Here is a 25,213-nt window from a genome sequence, read left to right as displayed (position 1 = left end):
CATGTCTGATCTGTTTCCAATAGCGAGAGAAAGCGATCGATTTTGCAAAGTTATCATCGTAAAATCAATTCCTTATCGATTGTGACCATTTTGGACATGTATACACAGTACAACTTCCTGTCTGATCACCCATCAATCGGACGGGAAGTTGCATTGTGTGTTCTAAGCATTACTCTAGGAGAGCTGGACAGGGGCTTAGAAGGTCCTTAGCCCATTAGCAGGACTGATAGCTTCTCCTTTGAGCAAAGAGGAGCAAGAGCCCTACAAAATGATCTCCAGCAGGCTACTGCTATAAATGTCTTTGGTCAAACAATCAGAGAATACCCAGAAAACAGACCTAAATGCCCTCTTAAAAGGAAGCAATGCTAAATACAGTATAGTTTTGCCTTTGAAACAGAAGATTTTTAGCAATAATTCAGGTAAGTCCTAGTTTTCAGTTTACAAGCATATTTAAACCTGATAGTCTCTATAATGTAGTCATACTTAAATAATTGAGTCCGGTTTAAAGTCCTTTTGCTGAATCACACACTTTCCAATCACCAAACCCTTTTCCTTACCAATATCATCATAACATTTTCTGCATGTTGACAACACCTGTATAATGTTGCAAATTTGTATTCATGCAATAGTTCTTGCTTAGTCTGTAATACTGTATATAATTATTTACTTTAAGTCTTACAGACCTTCCTTTGTACTTATTTTTCAAACGTCATATTAGTATTGTAACATCCATCTGATCTTTTTCCCCTTTCCTTACCAATATTACCATCAATCCCATATATATATATGTATGTACTGTGTTTATTCAATATTTTATGTTATTTATTGTTTCTTATTTATTAATGTTAATTTGTGTATGATACAAATTTTGTCATAATGCTGGAAATTTGTATTAATGTAAGGAGCAAAATATTGTTTAGCTTGTTTTATACCGTTTTTTAGACCAATTGTTATATTATGTTGGGTATAAATTGAATATGGCTTGTGTCTGAGTAAAGTGCCTTTAATTTGCAGACACTGTCATTGACTAATGAAGCCTAATGAAGCAGGTGCACCCTGTGTAGTCTTTTACGTCCACTAAATAATGTTTGAAATACCTAACTTGTTGTCCTCGGTGGGGGGAAGGAGTCCTGAGTGGTGAGCAGAGCAGCAGAAAGCAGAGTGGCTCACACAGGTGGACAACAAGGGGCGACAACAGTTGGATTACAAGTACCACCTCTAGTTACATCAAAATAAAGGTATTTTTTAATCTTGTTTAGTCCAACTAAACCTAAAACCGAATAAGAAAAATTCTGAAAGCAATAATTTTGATTTGTGAATGGTATAAATATTACCTTTGGAAATAAGATTTCCAATAGAAAAATCCTTTGTGTAGTTGTGCTTCCTGCAGCTGACTTCTTGCTTATAAATATAAGGCCGCATATTTACCTGCCTGACTATACCCTTCTCCTCAGGTTACAGTTATAATTCCTGAACATGATGTTGGTTAGCTGTGTACTCTTCATTGGTAAGTAGACGCATGTTAAGCCTGTTATACCTGCTACTGTATTGCTGTGTGGTTAATGTCTGGGTGTATTCATGTGTGTACATGTAAAAAAAGGGCTAAGGATATTGCTTCTTGTAGAATATCAGTAAATAGGAGGGAAAGAGGCTTCAGCCAATCAGGCTGCAGTAGTTAAGTCTGAGGAGAACTAGAGAAGCAAAAAAGGACAACCCAGCATGCCCTGCAACTTCCTTTTTGTGTACAGTTTTGTAACAGTTTTGTCAGGTAAACTGGGGAATGATCATTTATCAACAAGAAAAGTAATAGTGATTTTAACTTTTGGATTGCCTGGCTAGCATCCTTATAACTTGTTTACCAGATAAGAATAGAGAATAGAATTTTGATTTTATGCCCAAAAGTTACACTTTAAACTCCCCCCCCCCCTCCCCCCCGAAGCACCCAGTAAAATAAAGGGTGTTGGGGATTCCCACTATGCAATTTGCAGCTTTACATAGCGAGAAGCCGCGTTGCCCACTATTTTATCGAGCAATTCGGGCTCCCATATTTCTGCCCAATGCTGCTAATACCAGCCTATGGTGGCACCCTTCTTTCCAAGGTGCCTGTGGCGCCCTTTTTACCAGCTTCAATTCATGTCTTTCTGAAATCATAACATGCTAATGTTTTGTCCTAAATAGTAACCTCTGAAAGCTTCCCATCCATGTGTCCCTGGTGGGGAAGCTAAATATGCCATCCACTTCATTATGTAACACTCCTAAATATAATTATGAAATAATTAGTATCTATGCTTAATATATGAATACTATCCTTAATTCCCGATAGAAATATATGGCAATTGGCAAATACAAGGCACAAATACAGCATAGAGTGATGTCAGTGTCCTCTGAGGAAGGCAGTATTTACTTTTACTGCAGCTGTGTTAAAAAAAAAAAAGAGTAAGGCAAAAACATGTGGGATGCATGGCAAATAAACTGCAGTGCAAACGCAATATAAGCCCTGTTTAGCTTGTAAAAAAATGCATCCCTGTTGCAAACATGCTTGTACAGCAATTACCAGTAGAGGAGCGAAACGATAGTGAAGCAGCCCCTGCGACTGCGGGAGATCTCAAAGCTGTGACGGGTCCCCTACCACTAACTTTCCTTCCCTCTGATCTGTCCTCCAGATCAGGTGTTTTGTGACTACATTTGTTATGGGTGTGAAGATCATTCATGATGGTCACACTTGTTTTATTACATTTGGAAGATGGGCCCTGAGCTTTGAGGGGTCCTCTGCCAGCTGCCAACAACCTTACCTCTCTCTGATCTATACTCCAGATTAGTGATACAAGTCCTACTGGCACACCATGTCAATTCTCCAAACGAGTTTATTGTTTGCACAGCATTGCTGTGCAAACAATAAACTCGTTTGGAGAATTGACATGGTCTGCCAGTCGGACTTGTATCATTGATATTGGATTGATGCTGCTTTCGCATCAAGACTGAGCACCCAAACTACACACGGTAAGGCTCCCTGCACACTGCAAATCCGTTTTCCGATTCCGATTCCGTTTCCGATTCCGATTCCGTTTCCGATTTTCCTTGAATACATTCAACAGAAAAACGGATCAAAAAACGCAGCATGCAGTTAAGATTAAAAATCTGAATCGGAATCGGATGTAAAAACAGATTAAAAATCTGAATCTGAATCTGATTTGCTTGCAGTGTGCAAGAGGCCTAAGGTGTGCCAATCTTAAACCTGAAATCGCATTATACTCCAGATTAGAGGTTGTTGTTGTGGCTACTCTTGTTATGGGTGTGAAGACCATGATGGCCACACTTGTTTTATGCTCCGTGGAAGATGAACCCAGAGGTTGTGAAGGTCTCAGAGGGGTGACAAGGGAAAGGGCGTGAAAGTTCGGGCCTCATCAAAGTTTTGTTGGGGAGCCCCATGATTTGTAGATATGTCCCTGTGTAGCCCCTTTCAGGGGACAAAGTGTTTTTGTATTTTGTTGTTTGTGTATTAATGTCTTGGTCTCCCACCGTCTGTTTTATGAATTTGTCACTCACAAATCAAGATTTTTTGTGTGATTGATGATAGTTTTTCTCTATGTTGTGTGTTTCAGTGATATTATGCCGCAGAAGCTTTTGTGATCAGGTAAATGCTAAAGGTATGTATTTCACCACCGTCATGATTATTTACTAGTCCAACAAAACTGGAATCTGATATAAGTTATCTGAGTGTTATCGGGTAAAGTAGAGGCACAATCTCTCTGATAAACTCTCATTATATCAGGAATAGTAAAACCATCTCATGCTTAGATGCCAAATTACTATTGCAGAGCAACAGTCTCCAGATATCAATCCAATAGAGCACCTTTGGGATATGGTGGCACAGGAAATTTACATCACCTGACAAATCTGCAGCAAGTGACTGATGCTTTGCTATCATGTCCAAAAGGACCAAAGTCTCTGAGGAAAGTTTCCAATACCTTGTTGAATGTATGCCATAAGAATTACACTTTTTTTCTGATAGCCAAAAGGGGTCCAAATTATGTGTAAAAGCTGTAACTAAGAAAAGTGGCCAGTGAATTCTATATTCATAATTCCAGCAAACATCAGGGACTAGTCTGGACTCAGTGAAGATATGTTTTACTAAAGCAAAACTGGTGCATGAAGTGTGGCAATGCTGCTATACACTCAGTTTGTGTTTCATTTTCTTTTTTTACATTTTATATTTCTGTGCCATGAGATTATTGTCCCCTGTTTTCAATAAAACATTGCTAGCTGTACATTTCAACTGCAGAGGCGTAGCTAGGGTTTTCAGCGCCCGGGGACAAAGACTATTAATGCGCCCCCTAAGGTGAAGGGTCGTGACCAAATGTGGGCGTGGTTATGGGTGCTCCACATTTGGTCACGCCCCTTCAAATGTACATGGAGGTTAGCAGGCTCACGCTCACCCACCCTCCCTCAGTATGTACCTTCCAACATGTTCCAAGACAAATTCAGCAATCATGAGCCCCCCCCATCAAGACAAATTCCGCAATCATGAGTAAACATGAGGCCCCCAACATGACCAACTCAGCAATCATGAGGCCCCCAACAAGACAAATTTAGCAATCCTGAGGCCCCCAACAAGACAAATTCAGCAATCATGAGGCCCCTAACAAGACAAATTCAGCAATCATGAGGCCCCTAACAAGACAAATTCAGCGATCTTGAGGCCCCCAACAAATCATGAGGCCCCCAACAAGACAAATTCAGTAACCATGAGGCCCCCAACAAGACAAATTCAGCAGTCATGAGGCACATAAATAGACAGCATTTCACATAAATAGGCAGAATGCCCCCTTAATATGGTAGACACCTCTCACCTGGCAGCAGTTCCCCAAAATACACTCAATCTGACAGCAGTGCTTCCCCAAAAATAGGTAGCCCCAGGTCTATAGGTGTCCCCAGAATAGGTGGCCAGCAGTATAGATGTCCCCAGAACAGGTAGCCAGGGGTAGAGATGTCCACAGAACAGGTAGCCAGGGGTATATGTGCCCAGTATATGTAGGCAGGGGTATGTGTCCCCAGTATATGTAGCCAGAGGTATATGTGCCCAGTATATGTAGCCAGGGGTATATATGCCCAGTATATGTAGCCAGGGGTATATATGCCCAGTATATGTAGCCAGGGGTATATGTACCCAGTATATGTAGTTAGGGGTATATGTGCCCAGTATATGTAGGCAGGGATATATGTGCCCAGAGTAGGTAGCCAGGGGTATATGCCCAGTATATGTAGGCAGGGGTATATGTGCCCAGAGTAGGTAGCCAGGGGTATGTGCCCAGAGTAGGTAGCCAGGGGAATATGTGCCCAGAGTAGGTAGCCAGGGGTATATGTGCCCAGAGTAGGTAGCCAGGGGTATATGCCCAGTATATGTAGGCAGGGGTATATGTGCCCAGAGTAGGTAGCCAGGGGTATATGTGCCCAGAGTAGGTAGCCAGGGGTATATGTGCCCAGAGTAGGTAGCCAGGGGTATATATGCCCAGAGTAGGTAGCCAGGGGTATATGTGCCCAGAGTAGGTAGCCAGGGGTATATATGCCCAGAGTAGGTAGCCAGGGGTATATGTGCCCAGAGTAGGTAGCCAGGGGTATATGTGCCCAGAGTAGGTAGCCAGGGGTATATGTGCCCAGAGTAGGTAGCCAGGGGTATATGTGCCCAGAGTAGGTAGCCAGGGGTATATGCCCAGTATATGTAGGCAGGGGTATATGTGCCAAGAGTAGGTAGCCAGGGGTATATGTGCCCAGAGTAGGTAGCCAGGGGTATATGCCCAGTATATGTAGGCAGGGGTATATGTGCCCAGTATATGTAGGCAGGGGTATATGTGCCCAGAGTAGGTAGCCAGGGGTATATGCCCAGTATATGTAGGCAGGGGTATATATGCCCAGAGTAGGTAGCCAGGGGTATGTGCCCAGAGTAGGTAGCCAGGGGAATATGTGCCCAGAGTAGGTAGCCAGGGGTATATGTGCCCAGAGTAGGTAGCCAGGGGTATATATGCCCAGAGTAGGTAGCCAGGGGTATATGTGCCCAAAGTAGGTAGCCAGGGGTATATGTGCCCAGAGTAGGTAGCCAGGGGTATATGTGCCCAGAGTAGGTAGCCAGGGGTATATGTGCCCAGAGTAGGTAGCCAGGGGTATATGTGCCCAGAGTAGGTAGCCAGGGGTATATGCCCAGTATATGTAGGCAGGGGTATATGTGCCAAGAGTAGGTAGCCAGGGGTATATGTGCCCAGAGTAGGTAGCCAGGGGTATATGCCCAGTATATGTAGGCAGGGGTATATGTGCCAAGAGTAGGTAGCCAGGGGTATATGTGCCCAGAGTAGGTAGCCAGGGGTATATGCCCAGTATATGTAGGCAGGGGTATATGTGCCCAGAGTAGGTAGCCAGGGGTATATGTGCCCAGAGTAGGTAGCCAGGGGTATATGTGCCCAGAGTAGGTAGCCAGGGGTATATATGCCCAGAGTAGGTAGCCAGGGGTATATGTGCCCAGAGTAGGTAGCCAGGGGTATATGTGCCTAAAGTAGGTAGCCAGGGGTATATATGCCCAGAGTAGGTAGCCAGGGGTATATGTGCCCAGAGTAGGTAGCCAGGGGTATATGTGCCCAGAGTAGGTAGCCAGGGGTATATATGCCCAGAGTAGGTAGCCAGGGGTATATGTGCCCAGAGTAGGTAGCCAGGGGTATATGTGCCCAGAGTAGGTAGCCAGGGGTATATGTGCCCAGAGTAGGTAGCCAGGGGTATATATGCCCAGAGTAGGTAGCCAGGGGTATATGTGCCCAGAGTAGGTAGCCAGGGGTATATGTGCCCAGAGTAGGTAGCCAGGGGTATATGTGCCCAGAGTAGGTAGCCAGGGGTATATGTGCCCAGAGTAGGTAGCCAGGGGTATATGTGCCCAGAGTAGGTAGCCAGGGGTATATGCCCAGTATATGTAGGCAGGGGTATATGTGCCAAGAGTAGGTAGCCAGGGGTATATGTGCCCAGAGTAGGTAGCCAGGGGTATATGCCCAGTATATGTAGGCAGGGGTATATGTGCCAAGAGTAGGTAGCCAGGGGTATATGTGCCCAGAGTAGGTAGCCAGGGGTATATGCCCAGTATATGTAGGCAGGGGTATATGTGCCCAGAGTAGGTAGCCAGGGGTATATGTGCCCAGAGTAGGTAGCCAGGGGTATATGTGCCCAGAGTAGGTAGCCAGGGGTATATATGCCCAGAGTAGGTAGCCAGGGGTATATGTGCCCAGAGTAGGTAGCCAGGGGTATATGTGCCCAGAGTAGGTAGCCAGGGGTATATGTGCCCAAAGTAGGTAGCCAGGGGTATATATGCCCAGAGTAGGTAGCCAGGGGTATATGTGCCCAGAGTAGGTAGCCAGGGGTATATGTGCCCAGAGTAGGTAGCCAGGGGTATATGTGCCCAGAGTAGGTAGCCAGGGGTATATATGCCCAGAGTAGGTAGCCAGGGGTATATGTGCCCAGAGTAGGTAGCCAGGGGTATATGTGCCCAGAGTAGGTAGCCAGGGGTATATGTGCCCAGAGTAGGTAGCCAGGAGTATATGTGCCCAGAGTAGGTAGCCAGGGGTATATGTGCCCAGAGTAGGTAGCCAGGGGTATATGTGCCCAGAGTAGGTAGCCAGGGGTATATGTGCCCAGAGTAGGTAGCCAGGGATATATGTCCAGTATATGTAGGCAGGGGTATATGTGCCCAGAGTAGGTAGCCAGGTCAGGTGTCCCCCTCCCCAGCAGGAGGGGAGCAGCGCAGAGAAGAGCTGCTCTCCCTTCCTCGCTGTCCCCTCCAATGTCCGGGTGGCTGGCAGCGGCGGGCGGAACTTACCTCCGTCTCGTCGCAGCGCCGGATGGATCTGCCACTACTCTGGTCTGGTCCAGACCAGAGCAGCGGCTGCGCACCCGAACTTCCGCCCGGCGCTGGAGCGAGACGGAGGTGAGTTCCGCCCGCCGCTGCCAGCCAAGAGCCACCCGGACATTGGAGGGGACAGCGAGGGAGGGAGAGAGCACCTAAGGTGAGGGAAGGAGGGGGGATATGGCCCCCCTTCCCCACCGTCCGCACAGCTCTCCCTCTTCTCTGCGCTGCTCCCCTCCCCTCAAAAAAAAAAATTAAAATTAAAAAAAACCCCGCAGCTCAGCCAGGCGGAGGGCGCCCTTGGGGACCAGGCGCCCCGGGGCACTTGTCCTACCCCGACCCCCCCTAGCTCCGCGCCTGTTCAACTGCTATCACTCCTTGGCACTAAAGTTGACTGTAAATTTAAAGTGTACAAAGCCACAGATCAGGTACAAAATCACATACTTACCAAGAAGAGTGAAGCCTCTGGATCTTATAGAGGCTTCCCAAGGCATCCTCCAGTCCCCCATTGCTGAGTGCGGACCCCCCAAAGATTACCAACAAGGGCTAGTCAGTAATCTGATTGGGGCCACGCTCCTATTCAAGCATGAGTGTGGCCATACTGCTCCAGCGTGAGTATGGCTATACCTGCGTGAAACAGCTGTGTCTGCGAGTACTGCTGCTTTAATGCACACCATGGGGCAACAGAGGCTGGTGATAGTGTGCACAACCAGCCTCTGTGCCCCACTAGCATAATTAAATCTCACCTCAGGTTCTCTTTAACCACTTGAGGACCACAGTCTTTTCGCCCCTTAAGGACCAGAGCCTTTTTATCCATTCAGACCACTGCAGCTTTCACGGTTTATTGCTCGCTCATACAACCTACCACCTAAATGAATTTTGGCTCCTTTTCTTGTCACTAATTTCTTTTGGTGCTATTTGATTGCTGCTGCGATTTTTACTTTTTATTATATTCATCAAAAAAGACATGAATTTTGGCAAAAAAATGATTTTTTTTTACTTTCTGTGCTGACAAAATGGACAATTGTAATTTTTTTACAATTGTGTGTAAAAAAATCAAAAGATTGTCATTTACAGAGGTATTTCTCCCACCCAGCATGGGTATGTGTAAAAATACACCCCAAAACACATTATACTACTTCTCCCGAGTACGGCGATACCACACGTGTGGCACTTTTTTGCACCCTAACTGCGCTAAGGGGCCCAAAGTCCAATGAGTACCTTTAGGATTTCACAGGTCATTTTGAGAAATTTCGTTTCAAGACTACTCCTCACGGTTTAGGGCCCCTAAAATGCCAGGGCAGTATAGGAACCCCACAAATGACCCCATTCTAGAAAGAAGACACCCAAAGGTATTCCGTTAGTTGTATGGTGAGTTCATAGAAGATTTTATTTTTTGTCACAAGTTAGCGGAAAATGACACTTTGTGAAAAAAACCAATAAAAATATATTTCCGCTAACTTGTGACAAAAAATAAAATCTTCTATGAACTCACCGTACTACTAACGGAATACCTTGGGGTGTCTTCTTTCTAAAATGGAGTCATTTGTGGGGTTCCTATACTGTCCTGGCATTTTAGGGGCCCTAAACCGTGAGGAGTAGTCTTGAAACAAAATTTCTCAAAATGACCTGTGAAATCCTAAAGGTACTCATTGGACTTTGGGCCCTTTAGCGCAGTTAGGGTGCAAAAAAGTGCCACACATGTGGTATCGCCGTACTCAGGAGAAGTAGTACAATGTGTTTTGGGGCGTATTTTTACACATACCCATGCTGGGTGGGAGAAATAACTCTGTAAATGGACAATTGTGTGTAAAAAAATCAAAAGATTGTCATTTACAGAGGTATTTCTCCCACCCAGCATGGGTATGTGTAAAAATACACCCCAAAACACATTGTACTACTTCTCCCGAGTACGGCGATATCACATGTGTGGCACTTTTTTGCACCCTAACTGCGCTAAGGGGCCAAGAGTCCAATGAGTACCTTTAGGCTTTACAGGGGTGCTCAAAATTTAGCACCCCGCACACTTGCCAGGACAGTTAAAAAACCCCACAAATGACCCCATTTTGGAAAGAATACACAACAAGGTATTCCATGAGGGGAATGGTAAGGTCATTGAAAATTTTATTTTTTGTCACAAGTTAACGGAAAATGACACTTTGTTAAAAAAAAAAAAAAATTTCTAACTTGTGACAAAAACTAAAATCTTTTATGAACTCACTGTGCACCTCACACAATACTTTAGGGGGTCCTCTTTCCAAAATGGGGTCATTTGTGGAGTCTGTCCTGGCATTTTAGGGTCTCTGCAATCATTACATGTATGGCCAGTATTAGGAGTTTCTGCTATACTCCTTATATTGGGTATACAAGTAATGCACTCTGGGCTGAAAGGAAAAATGAACGGCAAACATACCTTGCTCCACATTAATGGCAGATCTTCCTCCACGTCAATGGCAGTGATAACCTCAGGAGAGAGACACCCCGTGCCACCCTGCACTCAGGGTGAGCCACCAACTTATGTGACTGGGCCTCAGAACTTTAGTATACAGCATTATGCCTGTAGGATACAGCAATATGCCTGCCAATATAGATGACTCTGTGTGGCATTAAAGCATCAACATAGGCCCAATTCACATATAAACCGGGGGTGTCCACACTCAAGGGAAATTCAAACATGCCGTCTTATATCGCCAACCCAGGACAGATCAGCAATATCAAGCATGGAAACCGATCCTTCTTCCGACTTTTATGCTTACCGTTTTTTTTTGGTTTTCAAGCTCACCTCTCCTCCACCTGGGACAATGTGCGAAAGACCACTGAGTGTGTGCCTACTCCTATGTCTGGAGTTTCCTAGGTTCTAATAGTGTAACTGCTCGTGGTACCTCTCAAAGCACTCCCCTACACATAGGCCAGGCTGGTCAGGACATTTGGGACAATAAAAACTGGTGTCATTCCTTCTTCCAGTCCTGCTGCAAACACGACAACGTTTTCTTCGGATGCGTTGACCTGGGGCACACGGAATCTGATAGGCGTAATGCCTACCATGCAGTCGGCTAGTTGCATCTGGGGGGGGGGCCCTGGCACCTCCTGGATACAGGATGTCCAGAAAGATCTGTTCCTGAAATTGAAGGAAAGATCCAGTTCTCCCAGCCTTACTGTAGAGAACAAAGCTGTTATAAACTGCCAATTGAATCAGATAAAAAGACACTTTCTTATACCAGCGTCTTGTTTTCCGGGTAATTAAATAGGGCGTTAACCTCTGGTCATTGAAGTCCACCCCTCCCATGTTGACATTATATTCGTGGACGACAAGGGGCTTTTCAATGACCTTAGTTGCCCGTTGAATTTGGACTGTCGTGTCTGTGTGAATGGTGGACAGAAAGTAAACGTCCCTCTTGTCCCTCCATTTCACCGCGAGCAGGTCTTCAGTACGCAAGGCGGCCCTCTGCCCCCGTTCAAGTCTGGTGGTAACGAGCCGTTGGGGGAAGCCCTGGCGACTAGGCCGCGCAGTGCCACAGCATCGGATTCCTTCTAACTTTAGGTGCTGAAAGAGGGCCACACTTGTGTAATAATTGTCCACAAAAAGATGGTACCCCTTCTGGAACAAGGGTGACACCAAGTCCCACACAACCTTTCCACTGCTCCCCAGGTAGTCAGGGCATCTGACCGGCTCCAATTTTGAGTCTTTTCCCTCATAGACCCTAAAACGACATGTATAGCCTGTGGCCCTTTCACAGAGCTTATACAGTTTCACCCCATACCGGGTGCGCTTGCTTGGAATGTACTGTTTGATGTCAAGGCGCCCGGTAAAGCGTAAGAGGGACTCGTCTACGCAGATGTTCTGTTCAGGGATATAAGCATCTGCAAATGTTGATGACAGGTGGTCTATGAGGGGCCGAATTTTGTGGAGCCGGTAGCAGGGTGGCCCTTTTCATGACAGGTTTCGTCGTCGTTGAAGTGCAGGAAGCGCAGGATGGACTCAAATCGTGTCCTGGACATGGCAGCAGGGTACAAGGGAACATGATGTACTGGGTTCGTAGACCAATACGACCGCAATACATTCTGTTTCATTAGTCCCAAGTGAAGGATAAGGGCCAAAAAGATTTTAATGTCGAAAACTTGGACTAGTTTCCACCCGAAAGGCTGGGCATACATGCTCTCCGGGTGCTCGGTGATGAATTGTGTGGTTTTACGGTTGGTCTCAACCACAATTAAGTCCAAGAGAACCTGGGTGATGAACAGCTGCAAAAAGTCTAGGGCCGTTCCTAGATGAGCTGTCGCCACCTGGACTCCAGACTGGGCGGTGAAAGGGGGCACTACGGGTGCGGCGGAATCAGGGGATTGCCAATCTGGTTGTGCCAGCACCTCTGGGAGTCTATGGGTACTACGGGCCCGTCTTCTTCTTGGTGGCTGCGACGGGGGTACTACTGCACTTGCCACCGTACCAGTTTCAACTTTCATGCTGACGCTCACCACTTCGCCAGGGTCTACAGAAGTACTGGTACCAAGTCCAGGAGATGCTGCGCTGCTGGTGCCTGCCTTACCAAGAAAACTATCATCAGCGCTAGCACCACCCTGCTGCCCTTGAGGCGGATCCTGCGCCACCTGCGGTCTAACGACATGGGGTCTGGTACGCCTGGCTCTAGCCGGGACCAAAGCCTCGTCATCACTTTCGGTCAGGGAACCACTGCTTTCTACAGGTTCAAATTCGGACCCGGAAGATTTGACGGATGATTCTTCCCAAAATAACTCATCCGACTGGTCCATGTACCTGTATACCTCCTCATCAGAAAGCCCCCTTCTTGTCATTGTGGATTGCTAAATTTATGGGGTTTTCCTCCGAGACTACCCAGAAAAAAAGAGCACCTACCTAGCAAAAAGGGAGTATTTGAGAGGTATTGGGGTTGGTGGGAAGTGGGGTCTCAGAGGCAATCAAACAATCACGGGACAATCAAATACAATTACAGCACAATCGACTCCAATCACAGCACAAGCAAATCTGATGCACTCGGAAGGTGGTGGTTGGAGGTGGTGGTTGGAGGTGGTGGTTGGAGGTGGTGGGGGGGAGGGTGGGGTTGGGTGTGGTGGGGGGGGGGGTTGGGTGTGGTGGGGGGGAGGGTGGGGTTGGGTGTGGCGGGAAGTGGGGTCTCAGAGGCAATCAAACAATCACGGGACAATCGAAGCCGATCACAGGACAATCAAATACAATCGCAGCACAATCGAATACAAGCGCAGCACAATCAAATCTGATGCACTCGGAAGGTGATGGGGGGTGGTGGTGGGGTGGGGGTTGGTGGGAAGTGGGGTCTCAGAGGCAATCAAACAATCACGGGACAATCGAAGCAGATCACGGGACAATCAAATACAATTGCAGCACAATCGAATACAAGCGCAGCACAATCAAATCTGATGCACTCGGAAGGTGATGGGGGGTGGGGGTTGGTGGGAAGTGGGGTCTCAGAGGCAATCAAACAATCACGGGACAATCGAAGCAGATGACGGGACAATCAAATACAATCGCAGCACAATCGAATACAAGCGCAGCACAATCGATACAATCACAGCACAGTCAAATACAATACACTTGGACGGTGATTAGGGGGGGGTCTGAGGGCGATTTGAGGGGGTGGGGGGTTGATCAGGAGCCCGCACGGGGCAGACTGAGTCCTGATCTGATGAGAGGCAGACACAGGGGGTTACTGATCAAAGATCAGTTAGTGATTGCTGGGGAGGACTATTGTAAACAAAGAGCCAATGAGAACGGCTTACATGAATGACAGGGCCAGGAGCCAATGAAAACGGCTCCTGCCTGGCTCACAGTGCTCTGCCGTCATAGAGGCGGCAGGGCAGCACATTTCTGCGGAGACCGAGCGGCGACAGCAGCAGAGACGGGTGGGGCGCACGGTCAATGGGACATAGAGCTTACGTCCAGTCAGAACCGCGGCGGCCCCTGCCCGCCGTAGATTTATACTGCGGCGGTCCGCAAGTAGTTAAGGTTACAGACAATATTTAAGGGTGACAAAAAGCAATAAGACAATACAGGAATCCATGCAAACCAGGTCATGCAGCACAGTATGAGTACAAGGTAATGCTTAGTCAGTCACTGGATGGGAGCATGGAGATTAGGCAAGTCGAGTTCACTCAAGAGTTCCCTCAGATCCATAGGATGGGTGTACAATAATGGAGGTGCGTGAACAGGTAGGAGACACAAAAACAGGACCCTACCGAAGGCTTACAATCTCAAGGGAGAGGTAGGGACATGAGAGGTAGGGGACCAGAGTTCATATGTGGGTTTAGAGAATCAGTGGGGGGGGGGGGGGGGGCAGAGTGAAAAAGGTGTGTTTTGAGGGCCTTGAAGATGTTGAAGGTGGGGGCAACCATAATGGGGGGAGGTAGGGAGTTCGGTAGTGTTGGAGCAACTCTTGAGAAGTCCTGGAGGCGTGGACAGATTTGTAAGCCAGACACAGGATCTTGAATCTGATTCTGGACTGGATAGGAAGCCAGTGGAGGGATTCACAGAGGGAAGCAGCCGTGGTGGAGGGATCGTAAGAGTGGATAATTCTGGCATTCATGACGGACTGCAGCGGAGCAATTTAGGTCATAGGGAGACCAGACAGAAGGGCATTGCAGTAAGCAAGGCGGGAAATTATGAGGGCATAAAGGAGGAGTTTGGTGGTGACAGAGGTTAGGAAATGGTGGATCTTGCAGATGTTGTGGAGGTGGAAGTTGCAGGACTTTGTGAGGTTTTAGATGGGGGGGGGGGCTGAAGGAGAGTTTGGAGTCCAGGGCAACACCCAGACAGCGGGCTTGAGAGGTAGGGCAGATGGTAGTGAGGAGAGTCAGGGATGGCCGGGGTGGGATGATCATAAATTCTATTTTGTCCAGGTTAAGTTTCTGGAACCTAGCTGATATCCAGGAGGAGAGGGCTGATAGGCAGCAGGAGACCTTGTACATGGTAGTGGTGGATAGGTCAGGGGTGTGGAGGCAGATCTGGGTGTCATCTGCGTACAGATGATAGTTAAAACCCATGGAGGAGATAAACGTGCCAATGGAGGATGTGTATAAGGAGAATAGTAGGGGACCAAGAACCGAGCCTTGGGGGACTCCCACCAAGAGGTGGTTAGGGGTTGGATGAAGGACTCATTGAAGGAGGTCATGAAGGAGCAGTTACAGAGGTAGGGTGAGAGCCAGGCTGGGGCGAGGTCATGTACGCCCATGAACTAGAGGGACTGGAGGAGTAGGGGATGGTCCACTGTGTAAAAAGCTGCGAAAGGTCAAGGAGGAGGAGAATGGAGTATTTGCCTTCAGCTTTAGCTAAGGTGAGGTCATTGACCGCTTTGGTGAGAGCTGTTTCGATTGAGTGGACAGGCAGAAATCCAGATTGCAGTGGAACCAGTAGGGAGTTGGCATTGAGGTACTGGATCAGGTATTTGTGAACCAGACGCTCAAGGAGTTTTGAGGCAAAGGGGAGGAGGGGAGGAGATTATTAATCAGATGCAATTATTTTTATTGTATTTAATCAAATTATGGTTCTAAAATAGTGTAACTATTAAAGTTTGTCTTTGGCAATAACAGAACCTGATTTCCATGTGCACTGGTGCCGGATAAATTTATCAGGCGCTGCGGGTGACCAAATTATACCTCAATGCCGATATTTCAATAGGCGCTTATGGCGGCACCCAGACATTACATTTTTTTATTTTCTTGTGGCTGTGGTGGGGGTAGTAGCAATTGCCAGCCAGGGAGTTAAGGTTAGATGAGGGGGTTAGGCATCAGGTAGGTAGTTTGTGTGTGTGTGTGTGGGGGGGGGGGGGGGGGGGGGATTGGGGTTAGGCATCAGGTAGGTAGTTTGTGGGGGGCATTAGGCATCAGGTAGGTAGTTTGTAGTAGGGGGAAACTTGGGTTAGGTGTCAGGGTTCTATTGAGTAGGGTTAAGTTTAGCCATACCGGTGCCGGTCTAATTCTCACCAGGCAGCACTTTTTTTTTCTTTTTTTTTAAATCATGTAGCGAGCCCAGGGCTCACTACATGATAGCCGCTGAGCGGCGGCATCCCCCCGCCCACTCCGATCGCCTTCGGCGATCAGAGTAAGCAGGAAATCCCGTTCAGAACGGGATTTCCTGCAGGGCTTCCCCGGTCGCTATGGCGACCGGGCGGGATGACGTCACCGACGTCATGGACGTTGTGACGTCAGAGGTAATCCCGACCCGCCCCTCAGCGCTGCCTGGCACTGATTGGCCAGGCTGCACAGGGGTCTGGGGCGGGTGGGGGGGGGCGGCTCGGCGCAGCGGGTAGCGGCGAATCGGCGGCGAGCGGCGGCGATCGCATACTACACGCAGCTAGCAAAGTGCTAGCTGCGTGTAGGAAAAAAAAATGCAAATCGGCCCAGCGGGGCCTGAGAAATCCTCCTGCGCAGGTTAAATACCAATATTTTACTATCGGGATTACTAGGCGCCTAAATTTCCATGCGCCTTTTTTCTATATATACACGGTTGATCTTACACTAACAGAGCATGTGCTGCTTGGATTCCGATATTTCTCATGCCAAAGCTGAACAGCAACACTACATGATACATATAATTGCTTTAGATAATTTTTCAGTTGTTTTAAAATTACCGGTAATAATTTAAGAAGATTGCTTTAAAAATCTTTATGTGTGTGACAAATATTACCAATGTTGTGCAACTTCATGTCCATCTTTGTAGCTTTTCAACATAAGTAAAGTAATACTGTTCCACCTACAGATCTGCAGACAGCCCCAGTGCTCAGATTATCCCCGGATCAGCAATGGTTCTTGTGACGAATATTACGAAAGTCGTGCGCGTAAGCGCCATCGACTTTCGCATGGTCGTGCACAGTTCCTGTCAGTCTTGGGTAAATACACAATAGATGTCAATTTCCCTCTCTCTTACTGAGTACAGTAACCTCCCCCACATCCTGTTGAGGTCAGGAAAGAATTCACAAGTGGCCAGACCACCTGGGGGAGCAGCATTTGGTCACATAGCTCATGTTCCACCAAACCAGCTCAAACTGGTTGAACTTCAAATTTCCCTCCAAGCTTATAGCTTCACACAATGGGAACATTTACTTTATTAATAATTCAAGATGGGTTTGGCACAGAAAGACAACAAACACATTTCCTGATACCCAGAAATCAGTTCTATCACTCACATGATTTATAATTTTCTGGCTATCAGGAATCAACAGAGAATCCACTTGATCCGGCATGCGTAGAGCAAATTCATTAGATTAGACGTGTATAGTCTCATTTAATACAGAGTCGCATGCTGCTTATGAATATGGTCTCACGGTTTGTCTGACTCTAAACCTGTCACTGTTGTTCCAGATACCTGTGTACATGTGAAGAATGAACGTAACTGTGATGTTAATGTTGTACCAGATGTTGCTAATAGCTTTCATGCTGAATCTCACAGTGCTAAAAAGGATGTATGTTTAAATGTGACAGTCTCTAATCTAAGAGGTAACAGTCTTGTTTTGCCTGGGTCATATCCGTCCAGGGCAGTGGAAGCAGGCCAGGTGTCAGAGCAGGCAGCTGGGGGCCTAGACCTCCCCTCCTGCTATGACAGCCAGAGTGCTCCACCATTGCCTGCTGTTAACAAACAGCTGGTGGAGACAGGCCATGCCTTCCCTGTCTCACCCTTGCATGTCTTCCCCTTGCAGAAGCAACCCAGTGCAAAACTGCCCAGAGGTCCACCCTCTATCCTTCCTGGAGAAGGGGCAAGCCTCGCCACCCAGGTGAAGGCTGATTCGTTTTTTAAAATGTACTCTAATGTCCACCTAGGTTGTGCTGACCAAAATGTTGTGCCAAGGTGTAGTCAGTTAGAGCAGGGGTATGCTACGCTGCTTCCAGATTCGCAGGCTGACACCCGAGAGTCAGGAAGTGACCCGGATGTCAGCCAACGACTCTCTCCCTTACAGGAAGCGCTATGCAAACCCAGCCAGGCCTTTAGAGGTAAGCCTGTTGGTGTGCCTCGCACCGTCCGCAAAGCGGACACTGGGACACACCGGACCATGAGGCCTTACGCTTCTGGTGAGTTGTCTAACGGGCAGTCAGATAAGAAGTCGAGAACCCGTTCAGTAGCTAAGCGCCGCGTAGAGCGGGTCATGCAGACCCACTCTGTGCGTCCGTCTGGTAGGGGAGAGATGTGACGAATATTACGAAAGTCGTGCGCGTAAGCGCCATCGACTTTCGCATGGTCGTGCACAGTTCCTGTCAGTCTTGGGTAAATACACAATAGATGTCAATTTCCCTCTCTCTTACTGAGTACAGTAACCTCCCCCACATCCTGTTGAGGTCAGGAAAGAATTCACAAGTGGCCAGACCACCTGGGGGAGCAGCATTTGGTCACATAGCTCATGTTCCACCAAACCAGCTCAAACTGGTTGAACTTCAAATTTCCCTCCAAGCTTATAGCTTCACACAATGGGAACATTTACTTTATTAATAATTCAAGATGGGTTTGGCACAGAAAGACAACAAACACATTTCCTGATACCCAGAAATCAGTTCTATCACTCACATGATTTATAATTTTCTGGCTATCAGGAATCAACAGAGAATCCACTTGATCCGGCATGCGTAGAGCAAATTCATTAGATTAGACGTGTATAGTCTCATTTAATACAGAGTCGCATGCTGCTTATGAATATGGTCTCGGATTTGCGTTGCACCCATCTGGGGCGGAATTACACAAATTATTAATAATTGGTACATTCCTTGCTCCAAGTCTGTGGGTGGTAACTTGCCTGCTAGGAGGTAACCCTGCCTCAAACACACCTACTTTCCAGGTAGTAACCGCCCCACAACTCTGGTCAGTAAAAAGCGTTTGCAAGGAACTCCACCCAGTTCTTCAATTTACATCGACTAGGGAAGTCCAGACATGTGCTCACGGAAGAACCGGGCGCATGTTGTGTACAAAGGACTTTTAAGCTGAATGCCTACGTTTAAACTGGACTATTTTCTTCATGCTTTAAATGGACTGCTCAGCTAACTAAGTAAGAACTTTCTGTTTTATTCCTTTTATTTTTAAGCTCCGTGTTTTATATGTTAATAGGTGTATATAACTGTATGTAATGCATTTGTGTTATTAAACGTTTAAAAATCGTTTAGCGGTTATGACCTGTTGCTGAACATACACAATCGTACCTATTCTCCTGAACTCGCTACCCTGTGTTTAATAGAAGTATACATTTATAACCCGTATGCGAGAACCCGGCCCAGACATAACGATCTGGCCCAGATTCTTGTATACTGCTAGGGGTTACTAAAGTGTTCTCGAAGTCCTAGTAAAATTACAGTAGCAGGCTGTGTAACTCGCTTGGTGGCAGATCTTTGAATTGTATATGTGTGTGGAGTGATTCGGTTGGTATCAGAACGCTCCCTTCGCGAGTCAGTTCATCAAATTGCGAATGCGGGTTACCCTTCGTGATGAACAAATGACCGTGTAAGAGGATTTCTGACGCTGATCGATTTACCCCACCCGCAGACCGGCTCGCGGTCTGTGACATTTGGTTGGCAGCTTTTTGGGATTTGTGTATGTTCAGAACATCAATGGCAACGTTATTTGATTAACCTGCCAGAACAGATCAAAAATCTGTGGTCGATAACCGGTGCATTACCATTTATATAGACTAAACGTGTAGCACAGAGTTCCCCCCCAATCTCTTTTGCTATCCTATCTTTTATTTGGCAAAAATGGCTGCAGCAAGATACAAGAAAATGTCAGTGGCAGACCTAGTAAACTTGTGTGAGGAAAAAGGCATTATGACATATAGAAAAAAGAAATCGCAATTGATCGAGGACTTGTTGCGACTGAATACCCAGCCGGAGCAGATGCTGGGAGAGCACACTCCTGGTTCAGACGGTGCTGTAACTGGGGCAGAGGAAAGTGAGCGGTTGGAGCAAAGCAACCCACTTCCAGACCCAGAGGAAAACAGGACCACGTCTGAACCGGTCGCTGTAACTGCTGAGGAGCATGGTGGCCGGCAGGAGCCCGCCCCTGCCAACCTGTTCTGTGTTCCTGATGCTGGAATGCAACCTGGATTACAAAGGCTGTTGGAGACAAATCCTGAGCTGTACATGCAGATTGTCAGAGAAAATGCTGACCGTGCAGAACGCCAGGCGGAACGGGAAGCCTCAGAACGCCAGGCGGAACGGGAAGCCTCTGAGCGCCGGTGGCTTGCTGAGAGAGAAGCGGAAAGAGAGGAGAGAGCAGCCGCACGCAGACATGACCTTGAAATGGCCAACCTGCGAGCGCAAGGCCAAAATCCCTCGCAAAGTGCTCCGGAACCCCGGCCCACAGCAGGCCCGTTTGGGACTCCAAAGTTTAAATTCCCAGAAATGGAGAAGGGAACCGACCCGGACACTTATTTACACTCCTTTGAAAAGACTTGTCGTCAGCATCATCTGCCCCAGGAGCAGTGGGCGAGATATCTGACACCCAACTTGCGGGACAAAGCGCTTGAGGCGTTTGTGGACTTACCCGCTGAGAAAGACAATGACTATGAGGCGATAAAAGCTGCAATTATCGCCAAATACCAGCTGACCCCAGAGGTCTATCGCAAAAAGTTTCGCTCCCTGCAGAAAGGCCACACTGACTCTTACACCGACCTGGAGAGTCGCCTGCTGACTGTGTTCAGGCAGTGGTCACGGGGCCTCAAAAAAGACTCTCACCAAGGTCTGGAGGACCTCATCGTGCAGGAGCAGTTGCTGAACTGCTGCACTCCAGATGTCCGGCAGTTTGTCTTGGAGCGGAAGCCTGAATCCGCCAAAGCTGCCGCAGAACTTGCAGACACTTTTGTGGCCACCCGTGTGCCGGACAGCCGCAAACCTCCAGCCCAGAGCTGGAGAGGGGGGAGACCTATGCAACCCAGCTCTCCTCCCCCTGCTAACCGTGGGAATCGGGTCCCACAGCCACAGAGGCCGGATGCTGCACCTGCTACTCATCCGCCTGATGCCACATATGTTCCGAAGTGCTACCACTGTGGACAGAGAGGACACCTCAAGTCTGCCTGCCCCGAGGTGAGGACGCCGTCTCCAGAGCCTAGCGCAGAAGTGGCTAGCGCATCCTCTACTGCACACGCCTACCTCGTCATGGGAGCAGCAAATCCTCGACTTTCCGGAAATCATCAAGTCGTGGAAGTTCCGGAAATCATCAAGTCGTGGAAGTTAACGACCAGATCGCTGTTGGTTTCCGCGACACAGGCGCAGAGCTTACCTTGGTTCGCTCTCATCTTGTAGCCAGGGAGAATTTCCTGCCTAATGAGCGTGTCACACTTTTGGGAGTTGGTGGCACACACGCACGCATCGCCAAAGCTCGTGTTGTTCTCGATTGGGGAAGGGGCCGCCAGTCAAAAGTTGTGGGGGTGACAGATGACATCCCAGTGCCTGTGCTGTTGGGCACCGATCTTGGCACCCTACGATCCTTTTATGAACCTGTGATCAACACCCCGGATTGCTAGTCTGGACCCACTCAGGTACTGTACAAGCTTGGGGTGGGACAGAGGGAGGCAGCCAGGGTAATGGTACCTAGCCCTCCTAGGGAAGGAGGGAAGGAAGCGGTACCTGTTTCTAATGGACAGCTGTCTAGTCACGGTTTGTCTGACTCTAAACCTGTCACTGTTGTTCCAGATACCTGTGTACATGTGAAGAATGAACGTAACTGTGATGTTAATGTTGTACCAGATGTTGCTAATAGCTTTCATGCTGAATCTCACAGTGCTAAAAAGGATGTATGTTTAAATGTGACAGTCTCTAATCTAAGAGGTAACAGTCTTGTTTTGCCTGGGTCATATCCGTCCAGGGCAGTGGAAGCAGGCCAGGTGTCAGAGCAGGCAGCTGGGGGCCTAGACCTCCCCTCCTGCTATGACAGCCAGAGTGCTCCACCATTGCCTGCTGTTAACAAACAGCTGGTGGAGACAGGCCATGCCTTCCCTGTCTCACCCTTGCATGTCTTCCCCTTGCAGAAGCAACCCAGTGCAAAACTGCCCAGAGGTCCACCCTCTATCCTTCCTGGAGAAGGGGCAAGCCTCGCCACCCAGGTGAAGGCTGATTCGTTTTTTAAAATGTACTCTAATGTCCACCTAGGTTGTGCTGACCAAAATGTTGTGCCAAGGTGTAGTCAGTTAGAGCAGGGGTATGCTACGCTGCTTCCAGATTCGCAGGCTGACACCCGAGAGTCAGGAAGTGACCCGGATGTCAGCCAACGACTCTCTCCCTTACAGGAAGCGCTATGCAAACCCAGCCAGGCCTTTAGAGGTAAGCCTGTTGGTGTGCCTCGCACCGTCCGCAAAGCGGACACTGGGACACACCGGACCATGAGGCCTTACGCTTCTGGTGAGTTGTCTAACGGGCAGTCAGATAAGAAGTCGAGAACCCGTTCAGTAGCTAAGCGCCGCGTAGAGCGGGTCATGCAGACCCACTCTGTGCGTCCGTCTGGTAGGGGAGAGATGTGACGAATATTACGAAAGTCGTGCGCGTAAGCGCCATCGACTTTCGCATGGTCGTGCACAGTTCCTGTCAGTCTTGGGTAAATACACAATAGATGTCAATTTCCCTCTCTCTTACTGAGTACAGTAACCTCCCCCACATCCTGTTGAGGTCAGGAAAGAATTCACAAGTGGCCAGACCACCTGGGGGAGCAGCATTTGGTCACATAGCTCATGTTCCACCAAACCAGCTCAAACTGGTTGAACTTCAAATTTCCCTCCAAGCTTATAGCTTCACACAATGGGAACATTTACTTTATTAATAATTCAAGATGGGTTTGGCACAGAAAGACAACAAACACATTTCCTGATACCCAGAAATCAGTTCTATCACTCACATGATTTATAATTTTCTGGCTATCAGGAATCAACAGAGAATCCACTTGATCCGGCATGCGTAGAGCAAATTCATTAGATTAGACGTGTATAGTCTCATTTAATACAGAGTCGCATGCTGCTTATGAATATGGTCTCGGATTTGCGTTGCACCCATCTGGGGCGGAATTACACAAATTATTAATAATTGGTACATTCCTTGCTCCAAGTCTGTGGGTGGTAACTTGCCTGCTAGGAGGTAACCCTGCCTCAAACACACCTACTTTCCAGGTAGTAACCGCCCCACAACTCTGGTCAGTAAAAAGCGTTTGCAAGGAACTCCACCCAGTTCTTCAATTTACATCGACTAGGGAAGTCCAGACATGTGCTCACGGAAGAACCGGGCGCATGTTGTGTACAAAGGACTTTTAACCTGAATGCCTACGTTTAAACTGGACTATTTTCTTCATGCTTCAAATGGACTGCTCAGCTAACTAAGTAAGAACTTTCTGTTTTATTCCTTTTATTTTTAAGCTCCGTGTTTTATATGTTAATAGGTGTATATAACTGTATGTAATGCATTTGTGTTATTAAACGTTTAAAAATCGTTTAGCGGTTATGACCTGTTGCTGAACATACACAATCGTACCTATTCTCCTGAACTCGCTACCCTGTGTTTAATAGAAGTATACATTTATAACCCGTATGCGAGAACCCGGCCCAGACATAACGATCTGGCCCAGATTCTTGTATACTGCTAGGGGTTACTAAAGTGTTCTCGAAGTCCTAGTAAAATTACAGTAGCGGGCTGTGTAACTCGCTTGGTGGCAGATCTTTGAATTGTATATGTGTGTGGAGTGATTCGGTTGGTATCAGAACGCTCCCTTCGCGAGTCAGTTCATCAAATTGCGAATGCGGGTTACCCTTCGTGATGAACAAATGACCGTGTAAGAGGATTTCTGACGCTGATCGATTTACCCCACCCGCAGACCGGCTCGCGGTCTGTGACAGTTCTTATTAGAAGAAAATGTTACACTGACCTGTGATGTTCCACATAAATCAGAGGATCAACATTTCATATTTTACAAGGATGTTTTGAAAATCAGCAGCCAAAACAATCCCTTCATTACCTTGTCAATGCTTACCTACAAGGAAAGTGGTACCAGGGCCGGCCTTAGGTTTCACAGCGCCCTGAGCGTAACCAAACTTTGGCGCCCCCCCATTCATCCTCTTCACGTGTGAGCGCACCACACACATACACTAATGGGGGGGGCTTAGTAGTGCGTAGGTAGAAAGGTAGGTGCCCCCAGTACAGGTTAGATAGGTAGGTACCTGCAATATAGGTTAGATAGGTAGCTGCCCCAGTATAGATTAGATAGGTAGATGCTCCCAGTATAGATTAGTTAGGTAGCTGCCCCCAGTATAGATTAGTTAGGCAGCTGCCCCCAGTATAGGTTAGATAGGTAGGTGCCCCCAGTATAGATTAGATAGGTAGCTGCCCCCCAGTATAGGTTAGATAGGTAGCTGCCGGGGGGCGTGGCCGGCTATGCAGGAGTGAGGACGCGCTTTTCCGCGGCTCCTCCAACTCACCGCTAAATCCTGAGGCATCCTGGCTTCCACACCAGCCCAAGCCCCACGACACCGCTCTCCAACGATGGCAGACAGCAAGGGCTCCAAGCCGACACCCAATCCGCCCAAATCAGGCCGCTCCAAAGCCGAGGAGGCGGCCGAGAAGCTTGCCAGATACGCACATGGCGCCAGGCAAGATGGCGGCGGCGCCGCTCCACCGCTCCCAGCCTCCCAGCCTGCGTCCACACAAGCCTGCAGCTCTGCAGAGGGAAACACAGCCATGGACCATGGGGAGAGCCCAGAGCGGACCTCCACCCGAACAGTGAGTAGAGGCCCCAGCCCCATGTCACATCAGGGGGAATCAGCCAGGAAGAAAAAGAGGGAACAGGCCTCTAGTGATGGGGACTCTGACAAAGGGGAGAGGGAACCCACCAGGGCTGAACTGCTAGCAGCAATACAATCAATACAATCTCTCCAGCTCAATGTCTCAGCTAAATTAGACACTGTACACTCTGATCTATCTCTTGTGAAGGATGATCTAAGGAAACTCAGAGAAAGAGCTGCTGAATCAGACAGGAGAATTAGTGACATAGAAGATGCCATGAAACCCATTCAGACAGCACAATCTAATCTCTCTAAAACTTCCGCCATGCATGACCTGAAATTAGATGATCTTGAAAACAGATCCAGGCGCTCTAACTTACGCTTTGTGGGCTTCCCTGAAAAATCAGAAGGAGCAGCCCCAGAGAACTTTCTGGAACACTGGCTGAAAACAGCTATTCCTAACCTGGGCCTTTCACACACATTCTCCATAGAAAGAGCGCACAGGGTCCCCGGCGGCACCCCAACACCAGGGAAGCCCCCGAGACCCATGATTGCGAAATTTCTAAACTTCAGGGATAAAGCTGAAATCCTTCAAAAAGCAAGAGAGAGCCCTCAGCTGGAA

At 47.9% G+C, this 25,213-nt stretch overlaps 1 protein-coding gene across 1 annotated transcript in view; it reads left to right on the top strand.

Annotated features, from left to right (window-relative positions):
* LOC137554661 (uncharacterized) overlaps positions 1 to 25,213 on the top strand; it is a 109,118-nt gene that overhangs the window by 4,689 nt on the left and 79,216 nt on the right. The window contains exons 2-3 of the mRNA XM_068271514.1: positions 1,455 to 1,507; positions 3,603 to 3,647. Coding sequence (XP_068127615.1) covers positions 1,477 to 1,507; positions 3,603 to 3,647 — 76 coding nt within the window. The 5' untranslated portion in view covers positions 1,455 to 1,476. The remainder of the gene's footprint in view (positions 1 to 1,454; positions 1,508 to 3,602; positions 3,648 to 25,213) is intronic.

Source organism: Hyperolius riggenbachi, chromosome 1 (genome assembly GCF_040937935.1).
Source record: "Hyperolius riggenbachi isolate aHypRig1 chromosome 1, aHypRig1.pri, whole genome shotgun sequence".
Taxonomy (NCBI): domain Eukaryota; kingdom Metazoa; phylum Chordata; class Amphibia; order Anura; family Hyperoliidae; genus Hyperolius; species Hyperolius riggenbachi.
Note: the sequence above shows the minus strand (reverse complement) of the source record. Positions and strands in the feature narration are given on the sequence as shown.